Source organism: Podarcis tiliguerta (assembly GCF_965153285.1).
Source record: "Podarcis tiliguerta genome assembly, chromosome: 12".
Taxonomy (NCBI): Eukaryota; Metazoa; Chordata; class Lepidosauria; order Squamata; family Lacertidae; genus Podarcis; species Podarcis tiliguerta.
The window spans coordinates 17,637,252-17,650,477 of record NC_139545.1 but is presented as its reverse complement, the minus strand read 5'-3'; the positions used below and the strand labels follow the sequence as shown (position 1 = coordinate 17,650,477).

Below are 13,226 nucleotides of genomic sequence, written 5' to 3'. Positions count from 1 at the left end.
CTGGCCGCCAGACAGAGGGATAAGAAAAGGGCAAGAAGTATTTAAAAAGTGAATAGAAGTCTTGCGACTGACAATGCCAAGAGCATCTCCAGTTTCAAGCCAGATGGGAGGAACTTGAAAACTGCTTCCAGGAGCACCAAAATCAAAAGTTTCCAAGAAGCAACAAGTTCCTGCCTCAAGCTGGTTGTCAGTACAAATTCCACCTGGGCCCAGGATGCCAGCAATGGAGATGGGCAAAGCATGAATGAAGCCATGTCTACAGTAAGGGAATTTATGCCTGGTAACTGACCTAACAGTTCAGTTGGTGGTGGGGATTTCCAAGAAAAGTTTGACAGATACCTACAGCTTGCTTCCTATGCGTGACAAGATTCAGACCCAGGAAATGGAAAAGGAACATACAGCAGTGGCTTAAAGCTTTTTAGCCTTATAAACATAAATCTGGTCTGTTGGTCAAATGACAGAAATCCACTAATATTTTTCAGTTTTTCTTTTTTTGAGAATGGCCATCCTGTCAAGTTCCCGGGTTCTTTATTTGCATTTAAAGAGATCCGAATAATAGCATAATAATATTTGGTGTGAACTAAACAGGAAATTTAGTTCATGACATGATTTGGAAAGTGGTCCAGTTTGGCTTGGACGGTTTTGCTGGCTGCTCATTTTGCTTTTTGGTCTGAATCAGAATTTCGCCTCAGGAAAAGCAAAGCTCTGTTTCTCCCCATTCACTGTTAGGCGATATAAATAAGTCTACAAATCCATTACCTTTTGACTGAATTGGATGAAATTTGCAGACATTGTAGCCTCTCACCCACTGCCTTTGAGTGGCCAAAACATTTTGAATTTCAGACAAATAGGTGCAGGGATTTTTGTGCTGGGCGCCTTTTAAATTTTGCTTTGCTTATTTTTAACAGAACCACTTATAAGCTACTTATAATTTCCCCCCGAACTGGGTTGAATTTGACAGTATGCTAGTCCATTCTGAGGGGATAAATACAGTTTCAAAAAGACTGGTGGATGCACAGAATTTCTTGCAAGGACAGCACTGAAGAGTTTAGGAGTGGCTAAAAAATGATTCACATATCCCCGCCCTATGCCCTATTTGGTGGGCAATTCATATGAAAATAAGCTGTGCTATAGAAGTGCCCCTGGACAGTGGACAAGTTCCTTCTTCTGCATCCCTCTGAGAAGCACTGTGATCAGAAGTAAGTGCATCCTGCAAAAATTAAAATCAAATCCCTGATTAGAAACTAGAATTGTCATACAGAAAACCACAACCCCTCCTCTCTCCCTTGCTCCTTGCTCCTGTCTTTATATGAAGAGTTTGGGGGAATGTGATGGTTTTAGGAGCACTGATGTGGCTCCAAGTCTTGGGTTGAGGACTCCTCAGAGGATACCCACATTGCCTTAGATGAGCCCCCCCAGTCACTCTGAATCAGCCTGAACTTGTTCATCATCAAACCTTTATTGGCATCACTTACAAACATTCAGAATGAATAGGCCAGTGCGACCTTGTCGCCATTTCAACAGTACAGTCATTTTCCAAAGGGAAGAAGAGGCAAGCAATCTATTTCATCTCTGTGGGTCTCCAGCAAGGGCAGGATCCTGTAGCGTACTTCGGCGATAAAAAATCAAAGAGGAACTTATCTACTGTCTTGGTGAGCTCCTGGTCTCTCCCCTGTAATAAAAAGTGTATAACCTCTGTCTCTGGTTTCCATGTTGGAATACATTTTGTTGTTGTTATTTAGTAATGTCTGACTCTTCGTGACCCCATGGACCAGAGCACGCCAGGCACTCCTGTCTTCCACTGCCTCCCGCAGTTTGGTCAAACTCACTGTCCAACCATCTCGTCCTCTGTCTTCCCCTTCTCCTTGTGCCCCCCATCTTTCCCAGCATCAGGGTCTTTTCCAGGGAGTCTTCTCTTCTCATGAGGTGGCCAAAGTATTGGAGCCTCAGCTTCAGGATCTGTCCTTCCAGTGAGCACTCAGGTATAATTTCCTTCAGAATAGTTCGGTTTGACCTTCTTGCAGTCCATGGGACTCTCAAGAGTCTCCTCCAGCACCACAATTCAAAACCATCAATTCTTCGGCGATCAGCCTTCTTTATGGAATACATAGATGGTCTAAAAATTGTTGGCGGAGATCATCATACATTTTACATTTAAGGGCCATGTCAGCTAGAGTTTCCACTAGGTGGGCATCACATGGGCAGATCCTATCTCCTTCTGCCATACCTGCAAACTAACCCAAAGGAGGTTAGAAGGATTAGAATTGAACCTAGCCAGCGAAAAAGCCCTTCTTTCTTGTGGGTTAAATAAAAATTGTAAATAATTAAGGTTAAATTCCTGCACCCAAGAGAGTTGAAAATAAAGAGGGGAACATGTTTTTTCCGCAGCTGAGATTAGTTCCTGGCCGTCTATGTCCCACAGCCTAGTTTTTAACATGGCCAGAGTGCCAGTGTGGTGTAGTGGTTAAGAGCGGTGGTCAGGTAACCGGATTCGCGTCTCCGCTCCTCCACATGCAGCTGCTGGGTGACCTTGGGCCAGTCACACTTCTCTGAAGTCTCTCAGCCCCACTCACCTCACAGAGTGTTTGTTGTGGGGGAGGAAGGGAAAGGAGAATGTTAGCCGCTTTGAGACTCCTTAAAGGGAGTGAAAGGCGGAATATCAAATCCAAATTCCTCCTCCTCCTCCTCCTCCTCCTTTGCGATTGGGAAAGCCACAGCACCCAGGAGATCCTCTGAAAGCCCGAGTTGCCATATCTTTGTGCAAAACAGTTGTAGCCCTGGGGAAGGGAAGGAGTCAAACAGAACTTCGCTAAGTCAAGTATCTTTGTCTGCTGAAAAACCAATGTTTAGCCAGCATAAAAGAAAACTCTTATCTGAACTAGTTCAATCTATGCTCACGTGTGTTTCCTCTGTAAATAGCAGCTTTGGAGAAGCCTGGGCAGCCTCACACATTTTCTCACCATGCTGAGGTCCCCACAAAAAGCACTCGCCTAAATTTCAGAGGAAGTTTCCATTCACAACAATGGGACATTCCCTTGAAATGCAAACAGCAGCTTCAGAGAAGAGACTTTTGTCAAGACCCTGGCAGGGTTTGTGTGAGAGAGTTAAACTTCCTCACCCACCAAGTTCCTGATGATATTCAGGCTTCCATAGCACTATTTACAAATCATAAATATGCATGTTAATTGTATTCACACAAATAATGTCTCATTGTTTCAAGATGCTTCATAAAAAAAATTAATTAAAAGTAGTAGTAGTAGTATTAACCTACCTACCCTTATATGTTGCATTTCTGTGCCGTTGCTGGTTTGCATTTGGATAATATAATCTACTAAGAATCTTAGCCCTAGTACCTTCATTTTTCTTACGTTGCTTACTAGAGTTTGGTGAGGTATAAAATTTGATTAGAGAATTAGCTGCGTAAGCATAAAAGTGTGTTTGCAAATGTTCCCTTTGGCATAATCTTTTGCCCATTTTCACTCAGTGATATATCATTGTGAGTGCAATTATCCATTAGGGATCTTGTGCTTCTGTTTCTGTTTCGTTGCTTTGTTGTTTTGTAGGGTCAATTTGAGCATTGTGCCTTGGGAGGTGGAATGTTTTTGCTTTTAATTTCATTGAACATTGGGGCTTCCTCAGATGTTACCACTTATTGCAAAGGCATAATGGCCATCACCGAGTGTGCAATTGTACAAGGAAAAATAGCATGCGAGCCAAATGTTCCTAAATATGAGCTGCAGAAAATCTAATGGTTTCTGAAGAAGATTTAACAACCAGAGGCTTGATGCTATTTGTCAATAGCAAGACTCAGTAGTATTTCTGCCTCACGCATGAACCTGCTTTGTACATCATGGTAAGCCAAATGAAGGAGGTCCTTCGCTAAAAACAGGAGGTCTTGTTTTGCTCCTTCCTGGTCTTTTTAACCATAGGACAAATATTGGCTAGAGATCATGTTTAGAGATGAAAGACCATTACAGTGGTACCTTGGGTTACAGATGCTTCAGGTTACAGACGCTTCAGGTTACAGGCTCCACTAACCCAGAAATAGTACCTTGGGTTAAGAACTTTGCTTCAGGATAAGAACAGAAATCGCGTGGCGGCAGTGGGAGGCCCCATTAGTTAAAGTGGTACCTCAGGTTAAGAACAGTTTCAGGTTAAGAACGGACCTCCAGAACAAATTAAGTTCTTAACCTGAGGTACCACTGTACGGTGATCCCCGGTTTGGATGATACACTAAGCTAACCTTTGGTTTAGCTTCTGTGTCGCCCATTCAAGAAGACTGCCTATTCCTTGTAATCAGATGAAGAGGCCCTTCCTTGTGTTCCTTCTATGGTGTGAGCATAGCTGGTAGGCAGGGCCTTCTTAGTGGTATCACCAGTATTGTGGAACCGTTTACCCAGTGATGTCGAGATGGTCTCTTCTCTGGCTGCCATCTGTTGACTTTTGAAGACTTTTTCATATTGGCAGGTTTTTCACCTGGGAGGCTAGGGATTTTTACTTGTCCACTTAGTGGATGAAGTTGTCATTTGCTGTGCCTGCCTATTTTATGATTTGCTGTTAATGCTGTTATATTATCATATGGTGAATCTGGGCTCCTCAGATGACCTGTATATTGATCATTCATCCTGATTTGCTTGCACATAGCTGATGTGGAGGTTAGACAATGTATGGTCTTTATTGAGCATTTATCCTGATTTGTTTGTTCATTCATCCCCCACTTTTCAGCGCATATCCTTGCCACTTTTCTAAGCACAAAAAAATCATTGAGCGGCAGAGTTCTTTAATCCACTTTATTGTGCCAACCCAAATGGAACCGATCTTTCAATCAGAGCTTCCCAAACCATGTGTTGTGACACATTATTGTGTCGGTTGCAGTGTGTAGGTGTGTCGCGCAAACACACCCCATGCTCCTCCCAGGGCTAGAAAGGGGTTAGTTAAACCTCTGGTTTACTAGTAAAACTGAATTACTGTGTCGTGAAATGATGCATGTCTAAAAAGTGTGTCACCAACATGAAAAGTTTGGAAAGCTCTTCTTTAAATGCTTTAAGCCACCTTCAGTAGTTTTGCAATAGCATTAATAGGGGGAGTATATCTTAAAATAATAAAGTAAAATAAACGTTGCAGTTCTGGAGGCATCACTGCTCCTATATTTGTTCCTTTGGCCTCTGGGAATAATAATCTCAAATCATTTTGGTAATCTGAGCCGTATTTCACTGTAAGAATGAGGTCCAAATACTTCTTTCCCTGAAGGTAGGAAGGTTTCCTGGGACCAGAGATGAAGGCATAAGAACTCTAGTTGCTACAGGAAGGTAGCCGATCTGGTCAATGAGGCTAATGCCTCATTATAGACTTTTTTGGGGGTTTGCTATATTAATGTCATCCATCAATGCAAGGGAGTAGCAGAAGTTCACATTTCAAATCCTGCTGATGATCGTGCTGCCGGTCACTGAACTCTATTGGACATATTAGAATATGGGGCTGTTTATCCTCAAGCAAATCATCTCATTTAGTGTCAGGCTGCAACCCTTTATGAAACAGTTTTCTCTATCTTTAGCAAAGTTCAATGAAACTAATTATTTATACAGTGTAAATAAAAAAAGATATTGTCCAGCTGGGCAATGTGCTTTTACTGCTTATCTGTCAAGACCAGCAGTCCTGGCAAGTAAAAGGCTGAAATGTTTCATTGAGCAGTGGCTCTTTCTCAGTTGCAAACCAGAGTAGTTCTTATCAATTCATTTGTCAATTGGTGAATTTCCGTGATTCTGCTATGAATTACATTTACCTAGATCTTACATATCCTCCCTGCTAGTGGCAACTCTCTCTGAAAGATAGCTATGGAAACCAAACAGTTGGCCTTTGGCATGCACCGGATTGCGTGAAAAGCACATACTTTCAGATAGAATTTTCCTAGGGGAAAATAACACTTTACAGGAAAAAAATGAGTGGCTTTTTTTTTCTATTCTTCTATTCTCATCTCAAATGGTTGCTTTATAACAGTATCTGGATGGAGCAAGATGTTTGTAAAGGCTGAACGCTAGTCAACATTGTGTTCCTGTAAACTGCTAAGAGGAAGGTCAACTTGGTTAAAGAGGAGTTACGAACCCTACTCACAGTCCGTACCAGAATATAATCCCTTTCTATCCACTATAAAGACAATACTTCTGTTTTTGAATGCCCAGCAGGGCAACTCTGGGAGAGCTAAATGATCCCACTAAGTGGATTTATAAGGATGTTCTTCACAGAGAGAATTACAGCGTGATCTTCTCAGATTCCTTCATACAATAAATACAGATGTGGTTATGCAAGCAATGGATGGTGCATATCGGACTCAACAGTGTTCATTCTTACATTGTGCAATTTTTTTTTAGTTTATTATGATAAGAATCAACATTCACTTCAAAGATATTGTGCGCAGGGCTATCTCACAGATAGACAAAGGTTAATATGTGCAAATGGCCAGTTGACCAAGGTTAGTTGTGGAGCCACTTGGAATATGCAGAGCTCCTCCAAAGCTGCTAAACTGATATCTGTCAAGGAAACAGAAGGTCAGGGCGAGAAAGCAAAAATCTTAAATGAGGACTGAGATTTTCATCTAGAGGTAACAGGTGGGGGAGGGGAAGAGAACTGTCATCTGTTGTGAGGAAAGTATTTAAGTTATAAATCAGTAGAAGGGGGAAATGTTTGGGATCAAAGGTTTCTTACATAAAATGTGGACCGATATAACAGCGGTAAAACACTGCAGCTTTAGCCTCCTATCAGATGAAATGTTTTGCTTTATTTCCCCCCAACAAAACTGGCTCTCTTTCAGCATTGACGGATCATTAGCTATTGGATAAAGAAGCTGAAGCATTTCATTACTTCTGCTCATTGGCCAGTTTATTTACTGCAGAGTGCTCAAATGGAATGACTTGCTCTGTCTGTAGCCAGGTGAAATGAATCTAACAGTATGCTTTCCCTCATCTTTAAATAACAGGGAAGAGGGGGCACACATTTCAATCCCCTGCCCCAAAGCTGGGTGGACTGAAATAATGAGTCACTCAGAACACTTCATTTTTAGTTAACATTTAGAATGGTGAAGCCCAACAATTCTATAATTAATCAGTCAGTCAGTCAGTCTCTCTCTCTCTCTCTCTCTCTCTCTCTCTCTCTCTCTCTCTCTCTTTTAACCCAATGATTTTTCAATTCTTTTAGAATAGGTATGCTGGACTATAGTTCTCATGTGTACAGTATTCCCACTTACCCCCCGTGAATGATTCAGCATTTATAATGATACAGAGCACCCCCGTGGTTTGTGTTGCATGTGTCCTTCTTGAATCTCTTTAAAGGTTCTAGTTCTGTGATCACTGCACCTCCTAGAGAGATTATCAGGGTGCCATGCACCATCCCATGTGCTTGCCATGCCACAGCCACTTATGGAAGGGTAATCAGAAAGAGTATTCAGGAAGCACTGGCAGGATAGCAGTGCATGTTTGTGGTACCATGATGAACTTGGCAAGTATCATAAGCTGCACCACTGGAGAATTGGGCGAAGCTATTTTATGAGATAGAGAGATGTGCATTTTAATTATTTATCCTCTCTCTATATATATACATATGCATATGCATACTACTTGTGTTTTTAAAAAAGTGGTTTACATTCTAGGGATGAGACTCAGAGCAACTGTCCTTTGCACAGACCTAAAGGCATAAATCTATGTTCTTATCATTTGTTTAGAAAGCACTAAGGTGGGATTTTAGGGACGCGGGTGGTGCTGTGGGTTAAACCACAGATCCTAGGGCTTGCTGATCAGAAGGTCGGCAGTTCAAATCCCCGTGACGGGGTGAGCTCCCGTTGCTCGGTCCCTGCTCCTGCCAACCTAGCAGTTTGAAAGCACAACAAAGTGCAAGTAGATAAATAGGTACCGCTCCAGCAGGAAGGTAAACAGCATTTCTCTGAGCTGCTCTGGTTTGCCAGACATGGCTTAGCCATGCTGGCCACATGACCCAGAAGCTGTACGCCGGCTCCCTCGGCCAGTAAAGTGAGATGAGCACCGCAACCCCAGAGTTGTCTGGGGACCTAATGATCAGGGATCCCTTTACTTTACCTTTAAGGTGGGATTTTAGTAGCTGTGTTGATGCACATTTTCAGCCAGATATATATTCAGGAATGGGGTACCACTATGGTCACAGGAATTGCTTCTGACTGTCTGTGATTAATTACCCAGTTCTTACATTGTAATTACTCTTGTAAGCATGTGTTCATGGATCTAGGGAATGCTCAGAGGGATAAAAGGAGTATTGTGTGAATTAGCCATGAGATGGAAATTGGCCATTTTTATTTCCTCTTTTGCAAGACACCGATATTTTGATAAGCCCCCTTGTTTCCCCAGTGAAAAACTAACTGAATAGACTTAGTTTTGATAGATAATATTTTCTCGATGAAAGGCATGCAATAATTCCAGCTGTGTTCAAAAACAACTAAACCATTTCCTTGTTTTGGATTCTCAGAGAGAATTGCTATTTTAAAAAAATAAAATGATACATTTTTTGAGATAATTACTTTGTTAGCACTTATTTGCAAAGTACAATGCTGAGTTGACAATGTCAGATAAATTAAAAACAATAACTTCCTTACTTGATGTTTCTTTGCAATATCTAAATATGACCTTAAGGTACTGTTAATTAATTTGCAATTATTATCGGGCTCATCCTTGGAAGAGATCAGTCATTCCATGGTTAATTTTTCATAATTATTGCCGTCGTTTTGCTAGGCACAACAGAGTGAAGAGGACTATCATGCCATGACAATTATATTTAAGGTAACATATCCAGTGCTGTATAAATGATGTGGGATAATAGTCCTACTGCTAAAAAGATAAATACTCATAATACAATACAATGGATAAAGCAGTGATTCTCAAACGTTTTCTCTCTGGGCCACACTTTCAGAATAAAATTTGCTTGCACCACAACATTTTTTTGTAAGAAATTGGAAAGTACAACTAGGATTGTCCTCAATATCACTTGATGTTGTTGCTCTCATATTGAAAATATCAATCCGTATTCTGCAAATAGAAGAAAAAATACTTTGATATAATACTGTACACTGAAATGTTTCTTTGAATGTCCTTGAATCTTCCTGCCACAGTTGCCATCCTCTCCTGCCACAACACCGCCCTTTGAGAACCACTGACACAAGGTGTTTTCAAACAGTACCTATAGTGTACTGAATCACAGCATTTGTCAGAACCTTCTCAATGACCATCTCTTATCTCAGACGTGTTTCATTTGTCTGAAGTGATAAGAGGCACTGCTGCTGTTCCTTGGCATCTTCCTCTATCTCCTCCAGTTCGAAATACTTCCATTCTCAACATACAAATTCTGAAGAACACCACCACCACCTGTGATTCATTTATGACTTTTTAATGACATCCAAAGCAGAGCTAGTCAATGTGGTCAGGTTGTTCCAGACCACTAGCTGTTCTGTCTGGCGCCAATCGTAATTGAAGCCCACCAGCATCTGAAGGGGACCGCATTCACTCCCCCCATGTTGGACCATGTTTCCCTGACAATTGGTTAGGCTGACTGAGGCTGGTGGGAATTGTATTCGCCGGGATGCAGAAGGTTGTTCTTAATTTCCAGAACCTCACATCCTTGAGATTATTTCCTATTAACATATCTAATTGTTGCCATGACAGTGATATGGGTTTTAATGATGATATTACTTGATTGAACTTTTGGCAGTAACTTCATTCTTTCTGACAGCTATTCTAGGCAATGAACTTTGATCATTTTCACTTACTATCCTCCATAGTGAGCTCATATAATGTGTTTTTGTTTTTAATTCTCTTTTCCTTGTATATCACAACTTGGACAACAGGTTGAAAGTCAGCACATGCTCAGTATCGGAGGTAGAGGGACAGATTTAGTTTGCCAGTCACAGGAATATAGGAAACTGCCCCATAGACTATATGTTCGTCTAGCCCTAGATTGTCTCCTTTGAGTTTGAGAATGGTTCTCCCGGTTCTCAAGCCGCTAGGGATTCTTCCCATCCCATTACCTGCTTACCTAATTCTCTTTGAGATGCTAGGTATTGAACCTGGGACCTTCTACAAGCAAAGCATGTGTTCTACCACTGAGATGGCTTCCTCATTTTACAGGTCTTTGTTTGACACACCTCTGACACCCCACTTCTTCTCTTACAAGATATATTGCATTACATGTTCTGACTTCAGGCATATCTTGAGTGGCTTGTGTGAAAATACTTATATCCTGCTTTTCTGTTGTATGTAGTAGATAGGAGCATCCAAGGTGGCTTACAATCAGAAGGAAGTTCTATCTATATCTATCTATATGCTTTGTCACTATATGTTCAGTGCAGTGGAGTGGCCTAAATCTAACCTTGAGAAAATGGCATGGTGCTTCCATAAATGCAGTAGAGGGTAGTCCATCAGCGAGATGCACTTAGCTAGCTCTCCATTGCCTGCCTCTTTACAACCAACCAACCCTTGGGGTTGCCATGGCTGTCAACTTCTTCCTCCTTAGTTTTGCCCTTGCAGAACTCAGCAGAGAGGAGGACAGTGACATCACTAGAATTAGTTGACCACTTGTCATTGGCTTCGGTTCTCCTTACCATTGCCTTCCCCACCCCGGCCTTTTGCCATTCCAGTCCCCAAGGGCACTAGCTACCACTGCTTTGATGTCTTACTGAAATCATTTCAGCTTCAAGGGGGTGGTTCCATGGACTGACTGGCTGCAGAGGAATGGTGGGAGCCATCAGCTGTGGAACCCCCAGGGAAGAAGAAGGCTCAGAGCCCAAGGAGTGGTGGCGAGACAGTGATGAGTGGTCAGAGGGAGAAACCTGGGAGGAGGAGGTGTCAGAAGCTGAAGAGGTAACAGGGTTTAGTGAGCAGGGAGAGTCTGTGACAGAGAGAAGTCTAGAAGCAGAAGGGGTAGCAGGCGAGGAGAGGCCAAGAGGCAGAGATGAGTCAGGCTGGTGAAGAAGCCAGGGTATCTGCCCTGCTTGCTGCTACAAGCTCCCCGCCCCCATTTCCCAGGACCAGGAGAGGTATAAAGAGGACAGAACACCAGCATAGTCTCAGATTGCTTGGGAAGGACGTGAGACAGAGGGAGACTTAGTTGTGTGAAGGCAGGGATCTTCAGTCCCCGCAACTGCCTCAAGACCTACTGAGAAGAGTTGCTATGTTCATTACGCCTGGCACTCCTGAACAGATCTTGGTTCTTCTAATAAATTATTCCATGTCATTTACTGCTGACCTGCTCCTGACAGGTGGAAACTAGTTCATACCATGTTGGCCTGCAATAAAGGCTTGGGTTGAGGAAGTTGCTTCACAGCTGCCATTAAATACACATGATCACTTAGGGGGACACTGTTGTCTCCTGTAATGCCACTGATCCACTGATGGTTTTTATTTCTTTCTTTCTTCTTTTTTTGCCAATAATGATCTTTCTTGTTTTCAGCATTCCTATGCACCAGCTCCCCACCCCATGGCTCCTCCCAGCCCCAGTACTAATAGTAGCAACAACAACAGCAGCAACAGCAGCAGCGGCGGCGAGCAGTTGAGTAAAACCAACCTGTACATCCGAGGCCTTCCACCCGGCACCACCGACCAGGACCTTATCAAGCTGTGCCAGCCGTAAGTATAGTGATTTGTTACCCTTCCGGTGGCTAAGGCATGTGCCTGAGTGTCACGTCTACATGGACAAATTGTCCCAAGCAGCTTCTAACCTCGCAGAGGCAGGTTTATTTATGTGCAAATGAAGTAGTTAGGTGCAAGGTATAGCTGACAGTGGCAGCACCCGATAAAGGATAACTTGCATCTTTTTAGCTCAAGTGTGATAAAAATCTTCCTGACAACCTGAGCTGGGAAGAAGCATAATTTGACCCGCAGAGTCTTTGGAGAGTGTGAAGGAGAGGCAGCTGCTTGATCCCAGGTGGGGGGGGATGCATTAGTGGTTGCTAGGGAAACTTGCTGGGGTTGAAAAAGAGAGGGTATGGTAGGCAGGCAACAGATAGAAGTCCCCGCTCTGCTATTGCGGCAGCAACTTTTTAGGATATGTGGAATGGCCTCTTGAAAATCTTAACGCTGCCAGATTAGTGCATTGGATCAAAATTAAGTTCTTTTGAACAAGAGCTACCATAAATCTTCTTAATTGGAACGAAACGGAGGGACTGAAATATATCGGTGTCTTATTTCTGCATACCTCTCTGTAACTGAACGTTATAGCAGAGAACATTGAATGACAGTATTCATGCAACCAAACAAAGGGGGATTTTTTAAAGAGAAATTATGGGGGAACCCGTGGCAGCTCACAGAGATTTGTGCTTGCTGCTCCCTGCTGCAAACCTCCTCCCCCGCTACCCGCTTTTCCAGAAGAAAGCAAGTCTTAAATCTGCTTCACATGGCACTGCGACATCAGCGTTTGCATGGTGTGTGTTGTGGAGAAGCTTGTGAAGTGTGAAGGGGAGATGCCTGCCTCTGAACACGTCGTGAGCGTATTCCTGGCAGCCAATACTTTCCTTAGCAGATATATCTCCACCCCCAGCATGATCTCCCCTTTAAATGAATAAAAAAAACATGGCTGCATTCATACTGCCAAAAATCTCCTATTCCTCCTGGAATGGGGAGTAAAGGTAAAAAAGGTAAGGTAAAGGACCCCTGGACAGGTAAGTCCAGTCAAAGACAACTATGGGGTTGCGGTGCTCATCTCGCTTTCAGGCTGAGGGAGCCGGTGTTTGTCCCCAGACAGCTTTCCAGGTCATGTGGCCAGCAGGACTAAACCGCTTCTGGCGCAACGGGACACCGTGACGGAAACCAGAGGGCACAGAAATGCCGTTTACCTTCCCACTACAGTGGTACCTATTTATCTGCTTGCACTGGCTTGGTTGGCAGGAGCTGGGACAGAGCAATGGGAGCTCACTCCGTTGTGGCGATTTGAACCGCCAACCTTCTGATCGGCAAGCCCGGGGGCTCAGCGGTTTAGACCACAGCGCCACCCACATCCTCCAAATGGGGAGGAGGGCTTGCCAATCAGAAGGTTGCGGTTCGAATCCCCGCGACGGGGTGAGCTCCCGTTGCTTGGTCCTGCCCACCTACCAGTTCGAAAGTATGTCAAAATGCAAGTAGATAAATAGGTACAGCTCCGGCGGGAAGATAAACAGTGTTTCCATGTGATGCTCTGGTTCACCAGAAGCAGCTTAGTCATGCTGGCCACATGACCCGGAA

At 43.2% G+C, this 13,226-nt stretch overlaps 1 protein-coding gene across 10 annotated transcripts in view; it reads left to right on the top strand.

Annotated features, from left to right (window-relative positions):
• RBMS3 (RNA binding motif single stranded interacting protein 3) overlaps window positions 1–13,226 on the top strand; it is a gene marked incomplete at its 3' end in the record, with an annotated part of 742,271 nt that overhangs the window by 366,686 nt on the left and 362,359 nt on the right. For all 10 annotated transcript variants that reach the window (XM_083405003.1, XM_083405001.1, XM_083405007.1 and 7 more), the window contains one exon: window positions 11,461–11,636. In XM_083405003.1, the coding sequence (XP_083261129.1) occupies window positions 11,461–11,636 (176 nt within the window). The remainder of the gene's footprint in view (window positions 1–11,460; window positions 11,637–13,226) is intronic.